Source organism: Molossus molossus, unplaced genomic scaffold (assembly GCF_014108415.1).
Source record: "Molossus molossus isolate mMolMol1 unplaced genomic scaffold, mMolMol1.p scaffold_m16_p_2, whole genome shotgun sequence".
In the NCBI taxonomy this organism is placed as follows: Eukaryota; Metazoa; Chordata; class Mammalia; order Chiroptera; family Molossidae; genus Molossus; species Molossus molossus.
This window is the reverse complement of record NW_023425355.1, coordinates 91,344,226-91,363,367: the sequence shown is the minus strand read 5'-3', so window position 1 is coordinate 91,363,367 and position 19,142 is coordinate 91,344,226. Positions and strand designations below refer to the sequence as shown.

At 43.6% G+C, this 19,142-nt stretch overlaps 1 protein-coding gene and 1 pseudogene across 1 annotated transcript; both read right to left on the bottom strand.

Annotated features, from left to right (window-relative positions):
* Nucleotides 1-1,741: 1,741 nt before the first annotated feature.
* Nucleotides 1,742-2,142, bottom strand: LOC118636666 (mitochondrial import inner membrane translocase subunit Tim8 B-like). The gene has a single exon (XM_036271790.1). The coding sequence runs from the start codon at nucleotides 2,140-2,142 to the stop codon at nucleotides 1,777-1,779; it is 366 nt and encodes a 121-aa protein (XP_036127683.1). The 3' UTR covers nucleotides 1,742-1,776.
* Nucleotides 2,143-6,839: 4,697 nt separating this feature from the next.
* LOC118636417 lies at nucleotides 6,840-7,458 on the bottom strand (annotated as a pseudogene).
* Nucleotides 7,459-19,142: the final 11,684 nt, after the last annotated feature.

Here is a 19,142-nt window from a genome sequence, read left to right as displayed (position 1 = left end):
CAAAGGATAAGAGATCTTTCTTTCTTACAGCTGCATAGTACTCCATTGTGTATATGTACCATGGCGTTCTTATCCACTCATCTATTGATGGACACTTGGACTGTTTCCAGATCTTAGCAGTTGTAAATATTGCTGCTATGAACATGGGAGTACATATATTCTTTCTGATTAGTGTTTCAGGCTTCTTAGAATATATTCCTAGAAGTGGGATCACTGGGTCAAATGGAAGTTCAATTTTTAATTTTTTGAGGAAACACCATATTGTTTTCCATAGTGGCTGCACCAGTCTGCATTCCCACCAGCAGTGTATTAGAGTCCCCTTTTCTCCACACCCTCGCCAACACTTGTTTGATGATTTGTTGATGGCGGCCATTCTGACAGGTGATACCTCATAGTTGTTTTAATTTGCATCTCTCTGATGATTAGTGATGCTGAGCATAAGAATCAAAACGGAAAGGGAACCCACTATATGGGAGAACATAATTGCTAATAATACATTAGAGAAGGGGTTAATTTCCAATATATATAGAGTACTCATACAATTCAACAAAAGAAAAACAACCCAAGTAAAAACTGGGCAGAAGACTTAAATAGACACCTCTCCAAACAGGATATACAAATGGCCAAGAGACATATGAAAAAATGCTCTTTATTGATTTTAGAGAGAAAGGAAAGGAGAGGGAGAGAGAGATAGAAACATTTGATCAGTCGCCTCCCGCATGCCCCGCACTGGGGATCGGGCCCACAACCTGGGCATGTGCCCCAAACGGGAATCAAACTGGCGACCTCTTGGTGCATGGGTAGATGCTCAACCACTGAGCCACACTAGTTGGGCTATTTAAAGATTTTTAATTTGGTAAATCATGTTTCTTGCTTGTTATTTTATTGAATTGGGTCAGTTTGACAGCAATTTTTTTGCAGGAGATAATGTATATTTCAATTGTTTTAATGTTTTATTTATTTTTTATTTATTTATTTTTATCCTCACCCGAGGACATTTTTCCATTTTTGGTTCAGATAGAGAGGGAGAAAAACATCAATGTGAAAGGGACACATCGAGTAGTTGCCACCCACACAACCCCAACTGGGGCCAGAGACAAACTGCAACCGAGGTACGTGCCCTTAGCGGGAACCGAACCCCGGTCTCTCTAGACCGCAGGCTGATGCTCCAACTGCTGAGCCAAACCGGCCAGGGCTTAATGTTTTATTTTTAATAAATCTCATAGCATAGAAATAATGATATATTGTCAGGAAGAGAAGAAAAGTTTTAAAAATAATTTTCACAAACTTAGAACATTCTTTCTTTTTTTTTTTTTTTTTTTTAGAGTGGGAGGTGGGGAGAAAAAGAGAGAAGAAACATCAATGTGAGAGAGACACATCAATTGGTTGCCTTCCGCACAATCCTGACCAGGACTGGGGACTGAACCACAACCCAGGTACGTGCCCTTGACCGGAATTGAACAAACGACTCTTTGGTCCGCAGGGCTCTAACTGCTGTGCCAAACCAGCCAGGGCTGAGAAGATTCATTTTAAACTTTTGTCTAAAATTAAGCAAGTGATGTTATATTTTCAAAATTCATCTTCAAACCTTAATCAATAACCAGTTCCAACAAATTATTCTGTAAAATTACAGTCAAATTTAAATGGTTGTTTTTTTTTTCCGGAAACTTCACATTTATTGAGTAACTGCTGTGATACAATGTGGAATTTCTGAACTCCAAATAAATAAATTTCACTTTTAAACATTTGATCTGTAACTTTTTAGCACCAACAGGCTTAGTAATAGCCTGAAGTTGACCTGACAGTGGGTTGACATCTTTCCCCGACTGGCGCTTCAATCTGTTTAATAACAAGTCCTTTGCTTCTTCTGTCATTCTTCCAGGGAATAGCCAACTGCCCTCCTTTCTGTACAATCTGGGCAAACCAACTGGTGATAGCAAGAATAGTGTCAATGAAGTGGTCCACACAGCTGGAGAGACGATTTTCAGTGCGAGAGTCTAGGCAATTCCCTGGCTTCTCCACACATTTATCCCAACATAACTCCATGAAGTGATGCACCTGTGCAGTGAACTGTGCCTTCTGCTTTTCAGCCGCCACCACACGCTGCAATTCAGCTTCGTCCACCTCAGCCAGCTCCACCATTGTCTGCTTCAGGCTGCCTAAATAGTCTTTTAAGAAGAGAAATTGATTTCTGATTTTATATACTTTCAGCTTTACAATTGACAAACTATCTTAAGACACACCTTGTAACTTGGTCCTACTGTGCATGCCTAACCCGCACCTGGCACCACAAGTGATTCTCCACACAAGTTGGACAAGATCACAACTGGCCTATATCTTATTCAACAAGACGAGGCAACTGGCCCTGGCCAGTTTGGCTCAGCGGTTGGAGCGTCGGCCTGCGGACCATAGAGTCCTGGGTTCAGTACCCGCTAGGGGCATGTATCAAAAAACAAAACAAAACAAGACAAGGCAACTGACCATGCTACCTAGATGTCTCAGCACAGCGCAAGTGCTCTTAATGTTTCAAAAACCTAGAGCTTTCTTTGGTAAAGTTTATAAATAAGGAATTCAGTCAGGTGTTTTTTCCCTTGAAAATGTCTATTTTACTTCTTCCTCAAATAATGTTTTATAAGTTAGCTTTTGCTACATAGGGAACCACCGCCAAGTAGTAATTTATCCTATCACAATTATGTGTGCCAACAATTTGGGCTGGGCTCAGCTGCATGGTTCTTCTTTTGGTCTTCCCTGGGTTCACTCATGTGGTTGCTGTCGGCTGATAGCTTGGCTGGAGTGATGGGGTGACTGAGGCCTGTGTCTCCCATGTGTATTCACATGGTAGTGGTCACAGAATTCCTGAGAGCAGCAAGGGAAAATTTCTTAATGTACAAGCACTTTTTAAATTTAATGCTTCTCAGTGCCCCATTGGCCAAAACAAATCACATAGCCAAGGCCAGATTTAAGGGTGGAGAAATGTGCTTCTTCTCTTGAAGAAAGGAACTGCAAAGTCATGTTACAAAAGGATGTGCATACGGGATGAGAAGAATTTATTGCCATTTTTGTGATCTGCGATAGATATTTTCATTGGATGTAACATTTAAAGCTGGCAGCTATTTTTGTCAGTAAATGAATATATCATTTCCTGTTTTCTGGTTTCTATAATTTGTATTGAGAAGTTGGCTGTCAGTATAATTGCATAATTATAAAGGTAATCTTTTTTCCCCTCCTCTGATTACTTTGAATGTTTTTGTCTTTGCTTTACTCTGATGTGCCTAGATGTGATTTTTTTTAGTTTTACCCTGCCTTGAGTTCATATGATTTCTAGAAATTGTGACTTGATGTCTGTCGTGAATTTTGGAAAATTTTCATCCACTAACTCCTCAAATATTGTTAATGCCCCATTCTTTCTCTCCTTTCCTTCTAGTAGTCCAATAAAACATCTATTAGACTTTCTTTTTGTATTCTCTATGTCTTTTACTTCCTTTTACTGTCCATTTACCTCTCCAAGCTTTATTCTGGCTATTTCCTTCTGACCTAACTTCTGGTTCAATAACTCTCTCTTTTTTTTGTTTTGTTTTGTTTTGTTTTTTTGTTGTTGTTGTTCAGATAGAGTGGGAGGGAGAGAGAGAGAGAAAGAGAGAGAGAGAGAGAAACATCGACGTGAAAGGGACACATCGAGTGGCTGCCACCCACACAACCCAACCAGGGCCGGGGACAAACTGCAACTGAGGTACATGCCCTTAGCGGGAACCGAACCCGGGTCTCTCTGGACCGCAGGCCGACGCTCTAACCACTGAGCCAAACCGGCCAGGGCAATAATTCTCTCTTTAGCTTCTGCTTAAGTCGCTCATTAAGCTCTTAATTTTGGTTATTGTATTTTATATTTTTAGTATTTTTATTGGATTCTTTTTGTAGTTTCAAATTGTCTGCTGAATTTTTCAATTTTGTCTTCTATTTGCTTAAATGTATTAAATATAATTATTTCAAGATCTGTTTGATTATTTCATTGAAGTCCCTGTAGCTCAGTTTCTGTTATCTGTTACTTTTCTAATTTTCTTTCTTTCTTTCTTTCTTTCTTTCTTTCTTTCTTTCTTTCTTTCTTTCTTTCTTTCTTTCTTTTTCTTCTTTCTTTCTTTCTTTCTTTCTTTCCTCACCTGACGACATTATTGCATTTATCTTTTAGATACAGCGGAAGGGAGAGAGGGAGGAAGAGAGAGAGAGAGAAACATCGATATGAGAGAGACACGTCAAGTGGTTGCCTCCCACATGACCCCAACCGGGGCCGGGGACAAACTGCAACTGGGGTACATGACCTTAGCAGGAACCGAACCCTGGTCTCTCTGGACCACGGGCCTATGCTCTAACCACTGAGAAACCAGCCAGCACCTAATTTTATTTTTATTACATATCTTCTTCTCTCCCTATGGTCTGATTATTTTATTTATTTATTTATTTGTATTGGTTTGAGAGAGAGGGAGAAAGAGAAACATTGATTTGTTGTTCTACTTATTTATGCATTCATTGGTTGATTCTTGTATGTACCCTGACCAGGGATCGAACCCACAACCTTGGTATATCAGGATGATGCTCTAATCAACTGAGCTACCTGGCCAGGGCTTGACCTGATTATTATATTTTTTAAATTATGTTTTTAAATCTTTATTCGAGGATATTTTTCTAGTTATCTTCAGATAGAGTCGGAGGGAGGGGGTGGTAGAGAAACATCAGCGTGAGAGAGAAACACATTGACTGGTTGCCTCCCGCATGACCCTGACCAGGGCCAGGGATGAACCACAACCGAGGTACATGCCATTGAATGGAATGGAAGCTGCAATTTATTGGTCCATGAGCCAACGCTCTAACCACGGAGAAAAACCAGCCAGGGCTGGCCTGATTATTTTTTATTATTATTATTATTATTATTATTATTATTATTTTATCCTTCCCCAAGGACATTTTTTGATACTTTGTTCAGATAGAGTGGAAGGGAGAGAGAGAGAGAGAGAAACACTGACGTGAAAGGGACACATTGAGTGGCTGCCTCCCGCACGACCCAACCAGGGCCGGGGACAAACTGCACCCAAGGTACGTGCCCTTAGCAGGAACCTAACTCGGGTCTCTCTGGACCACAGGCTGACGCTACAGCCACTGAGCCAAACCGGCCAGGGCTAGCCTGATTATTTTAAATTGAGTGCTGGACATTGTATATGGAAAACTGTATAAATAATTTGTAGTCAAGAATGATGCTGCCCGGCCCGTGTGGCTCAGCAGATTGAGTATCATCCCATGGACTGCGAGGTCCAGGTTCGATACCCGGTTAGAGCATATGCTCAGGTTGCAGGTTCGATCTCCAGCAGGGGGCCTGCAGGAGGCAGCCAACTGGTGTATCTCTCTCACATCAATGTTTCTATCTCTCTCTCCAAAAGAATCAATGAAAACATATTTTTTTAAAAAAAGAGAGAATGATGCTATTTTCCTACAGAGACGATTTTTTTTTTTTTTATCCTCACCCGAGGATATTTTTCCATTTTTCGTACAGATAGAGTGGGAGGGAGAGAGAGGAAGGGAGAGAGAGAGAGAGAAACATCGACGTGAAGGGACACATCGAGTGGCTGCCACCCGCACAACCAACCAGGGCCGGGGACAAACTGCAACCGAAGTACGTGCCCTTAGCGGAAACCGAACCTGGGTCTCTCCGGACGGCAGGCCGACGCTCTAACCGCTGAGCCAAACTGGCCAGGGCCAGAGACGATTTTTTATTGATTGATTTTAGAGAGAAAAACATTGATTTGTTGCTCCACTCATTCATACTTTCATTGGTTGATTCCTTTTTTAAAAAATATGTTTTTATTGATTTTTTCAGAGAGAAAGTAAAGGAGAGAGAAGTAGAAACATCCATGTGAGAAATATCGATCAGCTGCCTCCTGCACGCCCCCTACTGGGGATTGAGCCTGCAACCCGGGCATGTGCCCTGACCAGGAATTGAACTAGGACCCCTCAGTCCATGGGATGACGCTCAGTCTACTGAACCACACTGGCCAGGCTCACTGGTTGACTCTTTTTTAAAATTATTTTTTACTAATTTATTTTTGTTACAGATGTTTCTCCTTTTTCCCTCATTAGCACCCTCCTCCTAACTCCCCCACCCCCACTGGTTGATTCTTGTATGTGCCCTGACTGGGGATCGAACCTGAAACCTTGGTGTATCAGGACAATGCTCTAACCAATTGAGCTACCCGGCCAAGGCCCAGAGAAGATTTAATAATGAATTTTATTTTATTTTATTTTTGGTACGTGCCCCTAGCAGGAACCGAACCTAGGACCCTCTGGTCTGCAGGCCGAGGCTCCAACCACTGAGTCAAACCGGCCAGGGTGACCCAGAGAAGATTTATATTTGCTTTTGGCAGACAGCTGGGACACTAGAAATTCTGGATTTGTGTTATCCAGTCTTCAGGGATTGAAATGGCTCAGAGCTTGACTATAGTCCCTTAGGGAACAGGGCTACTCTATTTCTACTTTACACTTACTCCTAGACCTTTGGGTTTTCAACCCAAAGCATGAGGTGACACCTCTTTGGTGGGCCCTAGACTCCAAGTTTGGATTTCTTACCACACAAGTCTATCTAAATAGCTGTGCTCAACTTCTCAGCTTCTCATCCGCCTCTTCTGGAATTAGCAGGTAGCATTAAGGGATAAGCCACATAAATGCTGAGCTCACCTCTGTTTCTTCTTTCTCTTATATCTTTGCCCCATAATTCTTCACTACCTGTTATCACTTGGATATTTTTTTGACTGTCCTAAATTGTTTATTAGGTAAGAATTTTACAAACATTACTTATTTTAGCGGTAATAGTGGAGCAGGAGAGTATTGCGCCTTCTCCAAGCTGCAGGGCGAGAACCATCAATCGTGTGGTGGAACTTGTGGCCCTTTCCAAGGCCACAGCTCTTGCGGCCTGCAGATGTCAGCCCTCGCATCTCCCTGTGCTTGTGGACTGGTTTGATGATCCATTGGGTGTCAGGATTCCTTCTGATAGCTTTATGAAATGGATCAATGAGGATAGCCTCAAATAATTTGTATGTGGAATCTTTACCAACCCAGTAAGAATTCAGGACTCTCAGAGTCCCACAGTGGTGTCCAGGTTGCTCCTCGGCAACAGACTGAAGACTTCAAGCAAACTTGAGCTGATTAACACCATGATGGACAGGTTTGCCATAGGTCGCACCCTTAGGAACAGGGCATTTGCGGCCACCATGGCGCACACGAATCAGATATATGACATAACCTTGCTTGGCCTTGTATCCCAGCCTGCGCACTTTATTGGGTGGGTAGGGCAGGGGGCCCTTTGGAGCAGAGAGAGCTGGCGGTACTGCCAGCAGTGCATCCAGAGAAGGAAGCGCATTACTGCACATCGAACTGCTGCTTCCTCCATAGCTCCTGGATGTACTTGTAAGCGCCCATGTTGGCTTACCTAACGGCTGCAGCCACATGTAAAAGATCACTTGGATATTTTCAAGCAAATGTTTTTCTTTCTTTTTTTTTTTTCACATCTTTATTGTTGGATGCAAAATGTATTACATATGTTCCACATTTTTCCCCCATTGACCCCCCTCCTCCCCTCTCCCGCCCCCCTCCCACCTTTTCCCAAACTATTGTCCGTGTCCATTGGTTATGCATATAAGTTCTTTGGTTTATCTCTTCCCACCCTCCAAACCCCTTTCCCTTTGAGGTTTGTCAGTCTAGCAATGAATTTGTGCTTCTTAATCCCTTCACCTTTTTCACCCATTCTCCCAACCCCCTTCCCAACTGGCAACCAACAAAATGTTCTCTGTATCTATGAGCATGTTCCTGTTCTTCCTGTTCATTTTGTTTGTAGATTCCATTGTTGATAGATATGTATTCATTGCCATTTTGTTTGTTCATACATTTTATCTTTTTCTTCAAAAAGACCCTTCATCATTTCATATAATAATGGTTTGGTAGTGATGAACTCCTTTAACTTTTTCTTGTCTGGGAAAGTTTTTATATGTCCATCGATTCTAAATGACAGCTTTGCAGGATAGAGTAATTTTGGTTGTAGGTTCTTGGTTTTCATCACTCTGAATATTTCTTGCCACTCCCTTCTGGCCTGCAAAGTTTCTTTTGAGAAATCAGCTGACAGCCTAATGGGAAATCCCTTGTAGGTAACTCGCTGCCTTTCTCTTGCTGCTTTTAAGATTCTCTCTTTGTCTTGAACCTTTTGCATTTTGATGATGATGTGTCTTGGTGTGGGCCTCTTGGGGTTCATCTTGTTTAGGACTCTCTGTGCTTCCTGGACGTGTATGTCTGTTTCCTTCACCAAGTTAGGAAAGTTTTCTGCCATTATTGTTTCAAACAGGTTTTTGATTTCTTGTTCTCTCTCTTCTCCTTCGGGCACCCCCAAGATGCGAATGTTGGCACGCTTGAGGTTGTCCCAGAGGCTCCTTACACTATCCTCATTTTTTTGGATTCTTTTTTCTTTTTGCTGTTCTGATTGGGCGTTTTTTGCTTCCTTATATTTCAAATCGATGGTTTGCTCCTTGGATTTACGTACTCTATTATTGAAGCTATGCAAATTATTCTTTATTTCAGTTAAAGCCTCCTTCGTTTCTAACTGTGTATCCATCATTTCTGACTGGTCCTTTTTTATGCTCTTGAGGCCCTCACTGAGTTCATTGAGCATCCTTATAAGCAGTATTTTGAACTCAGCATCTGTTAGGTTGCTTATCTCCATTTCGCTTAGTTCTTTTCTTGGGGTTTTGTTCTGTTCTTTCATTTGGGACCTGTTTCTTTGTATCCTCATTTTGGCTGCCTCCCTGTGTTTGTTTCTGTGTATTACTTAATGAGAGGTATGGGGCTCGCTGAGACCCGATGCTGCTCGTTTGAAAGAATTTAGGAAAAACCTGAAGCAGGATCCAAGACCGGCCAATCCTATGGTTAAGCAAGTGGCAACAGCTTGGGTGGGCTTGAAAGTTGGGCGGGGCGGGGCCTCAGGGAGTCACCAGGGCGGGGCTACCAGTGTGAGCCAGGTTGCTGGAGTCCCAGTTATGGCTTCTGTCTGCCGCCCCCAGGGAAGGGCTCACCAAAGGAACAAAGGCCTCTTACAGCACGTTTGTCCCCGAGAAAGCCCCCTCTCCAGCCCTTGCTCCAGTGCCAAACAACTCAGTTCTTCCCTGTATGTCTCTGGCGCCCCTCGAGCTGCCTCCCCTCCAAGCTTAGAGGGAGAGAGTCCGACAAGTCCGTGCGCGGGCCCTTTAAGGAGCTGCCTGGGGCTCCAGCCGCTTCAGCCTCCCTGAGCCTCAATTCCCACTGGTTTTTCCAGCCAGAAGTTATGGGGATTCTCTTCCTGGCACTGGAACCCTGAGCGGGGCACCTGGTGTGGGACGGGGACCCCTCAGTCCTCAGGAAGGACCTTCCCAGCCGCGGGAGCCTCCTGATTTTTATCCGCCACCCGTGGGTGTGGGACCAGCCCATCGCGCCGCCGCCCCTCCTACCAGTCTGGATGTAGCTGCTTTTTTTTTTTTAATCCCGTAGTTGTAGGACTTCCATTCAGCTTGATTTCAGGCGGTTTTGGATGATGGTTGTTCTGTAGTTTAGTTGTAACTTTGATGTGGTTGTGGGAGGACGCGATACCGCGTTTACCTACCCGCCATCTTGACCGGAAGTCCTCCAAGCAAATGTTTTTCATAGTTTGCTGAGCTCATCTAGTTGTTCTTAGTGAGTGCTATAGTTCAGATTACTTACTCTGTCATTACTGGCCACAGGAGTCATTCAGCATCATGCTTTTAGGCTCTCTTTATTTTATTATTATTATTGATTTGAGAGAGAGAGAGAGAGATACTGATCTGTTGTTCTACCCATGCATGCATTCATTGGTATGTGCTCTGACTGGGGATCAAACCCAAAACCTTGGTGTATTGAGACGACACTCTAACCAATGGAGATACGCAGCCAGGGGTAAGATCTCTTTATAATGCTGGATCTACATATAATCTTTTTTTTAAAACTTCTCACCAAGGATATGTTTTTTATTGATTTTAGAGAGAGAGAAACATTGATGAGAGAGAAACATCGATCGGTTGCCTCCTGTACATGCCCCGACCGAGGATTGAACCCAAAACCTAGGTATGTGCCCTGACCAGGAATCAAACTCACAACCTTTTGGTGCATGGGATGATGCTCTAACCAACCGAGCCACCTGGCCAGGGCTCTACATATACTTTTTTTATTTTTTTTATCCTCACCCGAGGACATTTTTTTATTTTTGTTCAGATAGAGTGGGAGGGAGAGAGAGGAAAAGAGAGAGACAGAAAGGAACATCGACATGAAAGAGACACATCAACTTGCTGCCTCTCGCATGACCCCAACCAGGGCCAGGGACGAATCACAATCGAGGTACGTGCCCTTGGCCAGAATCAAACCCGCGACTCATTGGTCCGTGGGTCGATGCTCTAACCACTGAGCAACCGGCCAGAGCTCTACATATACTCTTGCTGGCAAATACTGCAGTGTTCCCTAATGTCTTATCTGCTTCCTCAATGGCAAATGTCCAGATTACCTGCACTTGCTAGTCACTGCAAATAAAGCTGCAATAAGAGTTGTCACAAATGCCTTGTGTAAGAATTTCTCTGTGATATATGCCTAAGAGCAGAATTATAGGGATTTAGGCTAAGTGTGTACTTAATTTAACTAGGTACTGCCATGTTGTTCTCCAGAATGGCTGTGCCTATATTCCCAGCAACAGTACACAAGGGGTCCTGGATCCCTATATACCTATATCCCTACGTCGGTACCAGCATTTGGTATTACCTGTGTTTCTCAGAGTGTGTGGTTGTGGTTTTGTTTTGTTCTGTTTTTTTCCCATCTAATGGGTATACAGTGGTATCTCATTATTGTTTTAATTTGTATTTCTCTGATAATCAATGGGTTTGAACATCTTTTTATGACTGTTAGCATTTTGGGGTTTTCTTCTATAAACTCCCTAATCATATCATATACTTTGCCCACCTTTCTTTTTTTATCCTCACCTGAGGACATTTTTCAATTTTTTGTTCAGATAGAGTGGGAGGGAGAGAGAGAGGGGGGGAGAGAGAGACAGAGAGAGAAACATCGATGTGAAAGGGACACATCGAGTGGCTGCCACCCGCACGACCAACCAGGGCCAGGGACAAACTGCAACCAAGGTGCATGCCCTTAGCAGGAACCGAACCTGGGTCTCTCTGGACCGCAGGCCAACTCTCTAACCGCTGAGCCAAACCAGCTAGGGCTGCCCACTTTTCTTATTTTTATTTTTCCAGTGTTATTGAGATATAATTGACAAATAACCATTAAAGGACACTATGAGTCAGAATCCGGCTGGGAAAACAAACTGCACAAAGTATTTCAACAGAGAGGATTGAATATAGGGAGTAGATTAAGCAGGCAGTGGAAGGAAGGCGTTGGAGGAACTGAGATAGCACAGAGGAAATAACTGCCGGAAGCAGCTCCCACTTTCAGGTTGGGAGGACGAGAGGCAGAGGTGGGGTTGTGAATTTCTAAGCTCAGAGGAGGGGCCCTGAAGAACTGGAAATCAGACTCTGAGGAGAGGTGCTGAATGGCTGTGGCCAATACTGCTAGAGCTCAGGAGAGGGGCCACATAGATCCGGGACTCCAACTTCTGAGGTGGGTGTTCCCTGACTGGTTCTGAGCTGGAGATGGAAATCAACTGATGTTCTTAAGCTGGGGGCCAAGGCTGGGTGACAGCAATAGTAACATAAAGCAAACAGGAAGGAGCAAGACCCTTGTTCCCTTCTCCAGCCTTGCAGTCCTTCTCTGGTGTTGCTCCTGGGGGAACCTAACAGAAGCCAGAGACAAGGAAGAAGTATGGTTGCAGAATCCCCATGTGCCAGCATCACAAAGCTAGATGTGGCATAATTCCCCTCCCACCCCTTTGGTTTCTCAGCATCAATACAAACCCTTCTACATGTATTTGAACTTCTCTCAGCAATGCTGACAACTTGATGTTTCTGCCTGACAAAATGCCAGCATCTTTTTAAAATATTGCTCTCACCTTCTTCCCAAAGGGGAGAGAAACAAAGTCCCGACAGCCTTTGCAATCTTCTCCAAATGACAGCCACAGTATTCATGAGGTTAGTTTCTCCTCTAAATAAGTCATAATTCCACTTGAATATTTTGTGACTATAAGAGACTAAATTGTAGTTTCCCGTTAAAACAATTGCTAAGGTCCGGCCATTGTGGCTCAGTGGTTGAGCATTGACCCACGCACCTAGAGGTTGCTGGTTCAATTCCCAGTCAGGGCACATGCCCAGGTTGTGGACCCGATCTCCAGTGGGGGGAATGCAGGAAGCAGCCAGTCTATGTTCTCTCTCATCAATGTTTCTGTCTCTCTCTCCCTCTCCCTTTCTCTCTCTCTGAAATATCAATAAAGGGGGAAAAAAGATAACTTTAAAAAAAATGCTATGTAAAGTAATAAGGGAAAGGAGAAGAAGGAGAAAAGAAAATAGTGTTTTATATATTTAAGAAAGAAATTACACATGGCTGTAATACTTATTTCTCTAACTGGTCAGCAGTCCCAAACAGATTTTTATAATTTCCTTCTATCTTTTCCATATTTCACTTGCTCTCAGCTGGCATCCTGGTTGGTTGGAGTTCTATACCTGGTGGAGTTTCTCAAACTTTCATTCCTGAAGAGTCTGAATCCTTAGTGGCAGACCTTTCAAGGTGCTGTCTCCACCAGAGGCTGGGGCACCCCAGGGGAATGGTGCCACACCTGTGGCTGTGCGATTGTCTGCTGTTGGCCCTTAGAAGCAACCTTGGCAAGAGGAAGTCTATGTTGCTAAGCCCATGCATAACCCACTGTTGCCACCATGGCCACTTTGTCATAGACCCATTGAGCATGCACTGGGGTGGCTGGGAAAGAGGCTGGCTGGCATCCATAGAGCACATCATTTCGTCCACCTGGATACTGAGAGTTTCCTCTGCACTGAAAACTCCTTCTGGGAAGTTAATTCATATTCCTCTTCCTCAAACCTCTGTAACCAAACTTCCAACTCTGTTCTTTCCAAGTCATGACCATTCAGCCGAATCATTAGCAGTTTCCTATGAATCAATGTAGATCCATACTTCTGGTCATCTCTCAGGCCTGTCAGAATAGGCAATAAACTACATCACTTTTTTTTTATCCTCACCCAAGGATGTTTTTCCATTGCTTTTTAAAAATATTTTTAATTGAGTTTTGAGAGAGAGAGAAACATTGATGTGAGAGAGAAACATCAATTGGCTGCCTCTTGTACACACCCTACTTGAAATTAAGCCCACAACCTGGGCATGTGCCCTGACCGGAAATTGAACCGGGACCTCTCAGTCCATGGGACAATGCTCGATCCATTGAGCCACACTGACCAGGCTCCATTGATTTTTAGATAGAGTGGAAGGGAGGGAGGGAGGGAGGGAGGGAGGGAGAGAGAGAGAGAGAGAGAGAGAGAGACATCGATGCAAGAGAGACACATCAATTGCCTCCCACATGACTCCTACTGGAGCCGGGGATCAAACCTGCAACCCAGGCATGTGCCCTTGATCAGAATCAATCCCGCAACCCTTCGGTCTGCAGGCTAATGCTCTAACTACTGAGTCAAACTGGCCAGGGCTGAACTACATCATTTTAAAGAGCTTCTGCACAGCCAGGGAAACCATAGACATAATGAAAAGGCAACCCACAGAAGGGTAAAAATATTTGCAAACCAGATATTGGACAAGGGGTTAATATCCAAAATATATAAGGAACTCCTACAACTCAGCAGCAAAAAATAAAATAAAATAATCCAATTAAATGTGTGAAGTGCCCAAATAGACATTTTCCCAAAGAAGATATATGAATAGTCAACAAGCACATGAGAAGGTGCTGGACATCACTAATCACCAGGGAATGCAAATCAAAACCACAATGAGATATCACCTCCCATCTGTTAGAATGACTATCATCAAAAAGATAAGAGATAAATGTGGGTGAGGATGTGGAGAAAGAAGAACCTTTGTTCACTGTCAGTAGTAATGTAAATTGGTGCAACCACTATGGGAAACAGTATGGAGGACCCTCAAAAAATTAGGAATAGAACTACCATATGATCCAGCAATCCCACTTATAAGAATATATCCCAAAGAAATGGAAACAGTATATTTAAAAGATATCTGCACCCCCACGTTCATTGCAGCATTAATTACAATAGCCAAGACGTGGAAATAACCTAAGTGCCTGTGAATGGATGAATGGGCAAAGAAAATGCAGTATATGTATACAACTGAATGTTATTCAACCATGAAAAAGAAGGAAATTCTGCCATTTGTGACAATATGGATGGACCTTGAGGGCACTGTACTGCTAAGTGAAATAAGTCAGACAGAGAAAGACAAATGCTCTGTAACTCTAAAATCATTGTGGACTCTAAAATCATTGAACTCAGTGAATGCATAAATAAGTGGAAAAACTACTCTCTCTCAAATCAATGATAATAATAATAAAGAATGGACAATCAGCTGTACTGCTCAAGGTTCTGCCTACTTGGAGAATTTTCCTTTGCCACTGTCCTCAGGGTCACCCATCAGTGATGCTCTAATGCTGCAGCCATCTACTAGCAGATTGTGCAGAACCATCTATAAACCAGGCTTGAGTTACTTCATCCTCAGTCAACTGGTCATAGGAAACATTCCAGGAAGCATGGACACAGTTGAGGGAGAAGAGGCCACGTTGCAGGACTTAGTGTCAAAGGAATAGGAGGCACCTGCTCATGCTACGTTTTGTGCTTTCTTTTTTTTTTTAATTCTCACTGCAGGATATTTTTCCATTTATCTTCAGACAGAGTGAGAGGGAGAGAGAGAGAGAGAAACATTGATTGGTTGCCTCCCCGCACAAGCCCAACTAGGGCCGGGGACCTAACTGCAACCAAGGTACGTGTCTTTTACCGGAATCGAACCCGCACCTCTTTGGTCCATGGACCGACGCTCTAACCGCTGAGCTAAATCAGGCAGGACCCTTTTTGTGCTTTCTGAAACCACCTGAGTTTCTATCTCTAAAATCCCATTTCCAAATATATACTAAGATTCCCAAAAACATCCTTAAGTTCATAGCAGTTATTTACCATAGCTAAGATCTGGAAAAAGCCAAAATGCCCATCAGTAGATAAGTGGATACAAAAAAGCTGTGGTGGCCGGGCCGGTATGGCTCAGTGGTTGAGCGTTGACCCATGCATCAAGAGGTCGCCAGTTCAATTTCCTGTCAGGGCGCATGCTGGGGTTGTGGGCCCGCAGGAGGCAACCAGTCGATGTTCTCTCTCATCAATGTTTCTAGCTCTCTCTCCCTCTCCCTTCCTCTCTCTCTAAAATCAATACAGAAGAAAAAAGTTTAAAAAAAAGCTTTGGGCCCTTGCCGGATTGGCTCAGCGGTTAGAGCGTCGGCCTGCGGTCCTGAGAGACCCGGGTTCGGTTCCCGCTAAGGGCACGTACCTCGGTTGCAGTTTGTTCCCGGCCCTGGTCGGTTGTGCGGGTGGCAGCCACTCGATGTGTCCCTTTCACGTCGATGTTTCTCTCTCTCTCTCTCTGTTCCTCTCTCTCCCTCCCACTCTACCTGAACAACAACAACAAAAAAAGCTTTGGTACATTTACAATTAAATACTACATTGTAAAAAAGAAGGAAATCTTACCCTTTGTGACAGCATGGATGGATCTGGAAGACTATTATGCTAAAGGAAATAAGCAAGTCAGAGAAAGACAAGTACCATATGATTTCACTCATATGTAAAATCTAATGAACAAAATAAACTGACGAACAAAATAGAACCAGAGGCATGAATACATGGAACAGACTGACAGATGTCAGAGGGGAGGAAGGTGGTGGGGACTAGATAAAAGTAGGTTAGGGATTAGCCAAAGAACACATGTGCATAGCCCTTGGACACAGACTACAGTGTGGTAAAGGCCAGAGGTGGGGAGGTGGGGGCTGGGAGGTGGGCAAAGGGGGAGAAATTAGAGGACATCTGTAAGAGTATCAACAATAAAATAAAAGAAAAAAATTAATAAAACTTCTCTTCTCACCAAAAAATAAATAAAAAAATAAAGTCCCATTTTCATTCATTGTGATAAACTGCAGTACGTGCCCAACCTATGGCTTGACAGATCAGACCAACACCCAGTTCCTGATGAAAAACTGAGGTCACATGGTCACTAGTAGTCCTAAGAGTTCAGTCTCTACCAGGGCCTGATAGCAAGCCAAAGGAGAATGGTTATTGAAAGAAGAGGGCATGAATTTTCTATAAAACCCTAGATATCTGCACAGTGCCTCTCCTGTTGGTGTTTGCCAGAGACTCCACACAATATCACTACTTTCCACAGACATTTTAGTATTATTGGATCTACTGGGTCAAAAGACCCTACTGGAAGAGTAGCTTGCACTGCAGCCTGGACTCACTGCACAGTTATCACTTGCTCTGATTCCCACACAAAATTGGGAGTCTTACGAGTTACACAATAAATAGGTCAACATAACACACACACATGTGATATAAAAGTAGTTTGTGCAAGGTGCAGCATCATGTCTTTTGGGGGGGGGGTAATTCTCACCTGAGGATATTTTTCCACTGAATCGAACCTGCAACCCAGGTATGCCCTTGACTAGGAATCAAACCCAAGACCTTGGATCCTCGGGCCAACGCTCTTAACTGCTGAGCCAAACCAGCCAGGGCAGCATCATGTCTTTTACATTGCAGAGGATATCTTTATATGCTTTAGACTAGAGCATTGAATTTCTAGAAACTTCATTGAAGTTTTACTTTCCTAAATTTTCATGGGGATATATCTCCTACCTTCTAGTTTGCATATGTCTTACTAAGGCATTTATAGTACTTTCTGCTTCTTGCTTATCATATTCAACCAGGATGATGTCATCAGTGTAGTGGACCAGTAGATGTTATATTGAATGGTAAGATAATCTAAGTTTCTAAATACTATATTGCATCAAAGAGAAGGAGAAATGACATGGCCCGTAGGCAAGACTGTGAAGGTGTACTATTGGCCCTTCCAGGTAAAAACAAAGTGCTTCTGCTGGACTTTGAAAATTGCTATAGATGCCCGGCCAGTGCCACTCAGTGGTTGAGTGTCAACCCACACACCAAGAGGTTTCCAGTTTGATTCCTGTCAGGGCACATGCCCAGATTGTGGGCCAAATCCCCAGTGGGGGGCATGTAGGAGGCGGCCAGTAGATGTTCACCCTCATCGATGTTTCTGTCTCTCTCTCCCTCTCCCTTCCTCTCTAAAATCAATCAAGAAAAAAATGTTCAAAAGATAAAAGAAAGAAAATTGTTATAGAGTAAAACACTTGATAGGACAATAGCTGCATACCAGAGGCCAGGGGTTGTGATGCTTCAGTAAAGAGAAACTACATCTGGAACAGCAGCTGCAGTTGGCATCACTGTCTGATTAAGCTTACATTAATCCACGGTCATTCTCCAAGATCCATCTACCTGTTGTTCGCAGCAAAATAGACAAATTGGGATATGAGAGATATCACCATACTTGCAACTCTCAAATTTAAGACACTGATGGCTGCAGTTCCCCAAAGAATTACACCTTTGGATTCTTTCCCAAAGCCAGCGTTGTTCTGGCATTTTGATAGCATTGAATTTGGTCCACAGGTTAAATTTAAGTCAACCAACAAAATAGGCTGTTAAAGTCCCTTCCAGCTGCATGGGCTAACATTAAATGTAGAATCTTTGGTAAATGGACCCCAGCTGAATAAATTGTGCCCAACCCACTGTTACATTCCATCTTCCTTGGTATAACGTCCTTAGAATCCACTCCCACACACATTCTCTCAGGTTTCTGCCAGTATTTACTAGAAAAAAAAAAGTTGTGCCCTGGCCCATGTGGCTCAGTTGGTTGGGTGTCGTCCCTTGCATCAGAAGGTTGCTGGTTCAATTCCTGGTTAGGGCACATGCCCGGGTTGTGGGCTCAATTCCCAGTAGGGTGCGTGCAGGAAGCAGCTAATACATGTTCCATTCTAACATCAGTGTTTCCCTCTCTCTCTTCCTAAAAATCAATTTTAAAAAATCTTGCTATACTTTTGGTGTATAAGCTACTTTCTCCTGGGTCTTAGCATGTGCCTGTACCCCTAGATCATGCTGAGAATGGACCCTCATTGTGAGTTTAATGGTAACAGGGGATGGTTGTGGTGGGTCTTGAAGAGACTGGGTGTTCCCTTGCAAGGCAGTAGAGAGCTTCTATGTCAGTCTAAAAATTATCTTTTGTAGCCATAGGGCTGACAGTGCTTAAAATCAAGCACAACATTTAATTGTGTGGGTTACAGAACCCCATGTCAGTGGAATTTCCAGCCTCTTCACATTTCTCATGTGAAAGGTAGGGCAGTGGATAGGGATGAGTGTGATCCTGAAACTTAATGGTGCTTTCAAGCCCAAAGATGCAGATGAACAAACCAATCTCCAAGGCGCCTCTTTCAGAATATTATTCCTGACACCACTCCTATTACCAATTACTCAATCAGTCTGGATCCTATCAGGAAGCAGAAACAAATGATGACAGATCCTTCCCTAGCACCTTCAGAGGGATCAAACCCACATTGACACCTTGATCCTGAACTTCTGGCCTCCAGAAGTGGGAGACAATATGTTTCTGTTGTGTAAGCCACTTGGTTTATGGTCTTTTGTTACAGCAGCTCCCCCACCTAAGGCTGCAACAAAAGGAAGAGACTGCAACTCCTCAAACTTAGCAACCTTTCAGGAGAAACTCAGTCTAAGGGGGACAGAGCCTACCTAGTGCTAGGGTCTCTGAGCTCAGAAGAGGGCCCCATGGGTCTGGGACCCAGACCTCTCAGGAGGAGGGGCACTGGTTGCTTGGTGTTGGTGTCTCAGAGCTTGGATGCAACAAAGCTGCTTTTGTAAGTGTTGAGCAATCTGAAAATTGGATTCAGTTAGTGCCATGGAAATGAGATAATTGCTGCGAAGGTAAAGAAGCCTTGTTATGGTGGTGCTGACAGGAAGGAGCATGTCCCTCCTTCCTCCTTCAGCCCTGGGGTCTCCCTCTAACACCCTCTGTTAGCAGAGCCTCACTTGGAGCCAGCTGGC

What these genes read in the sequence shown, in the direction of transcription:
- LOC118636666 (XM_036271790.1), bottom strand. Translation starts at nt 2,142, where the DNA reads ATGGTGGAGCTGGCTGAGGTGGACGAAGCTGAATTGCAGCGTGTGGTG.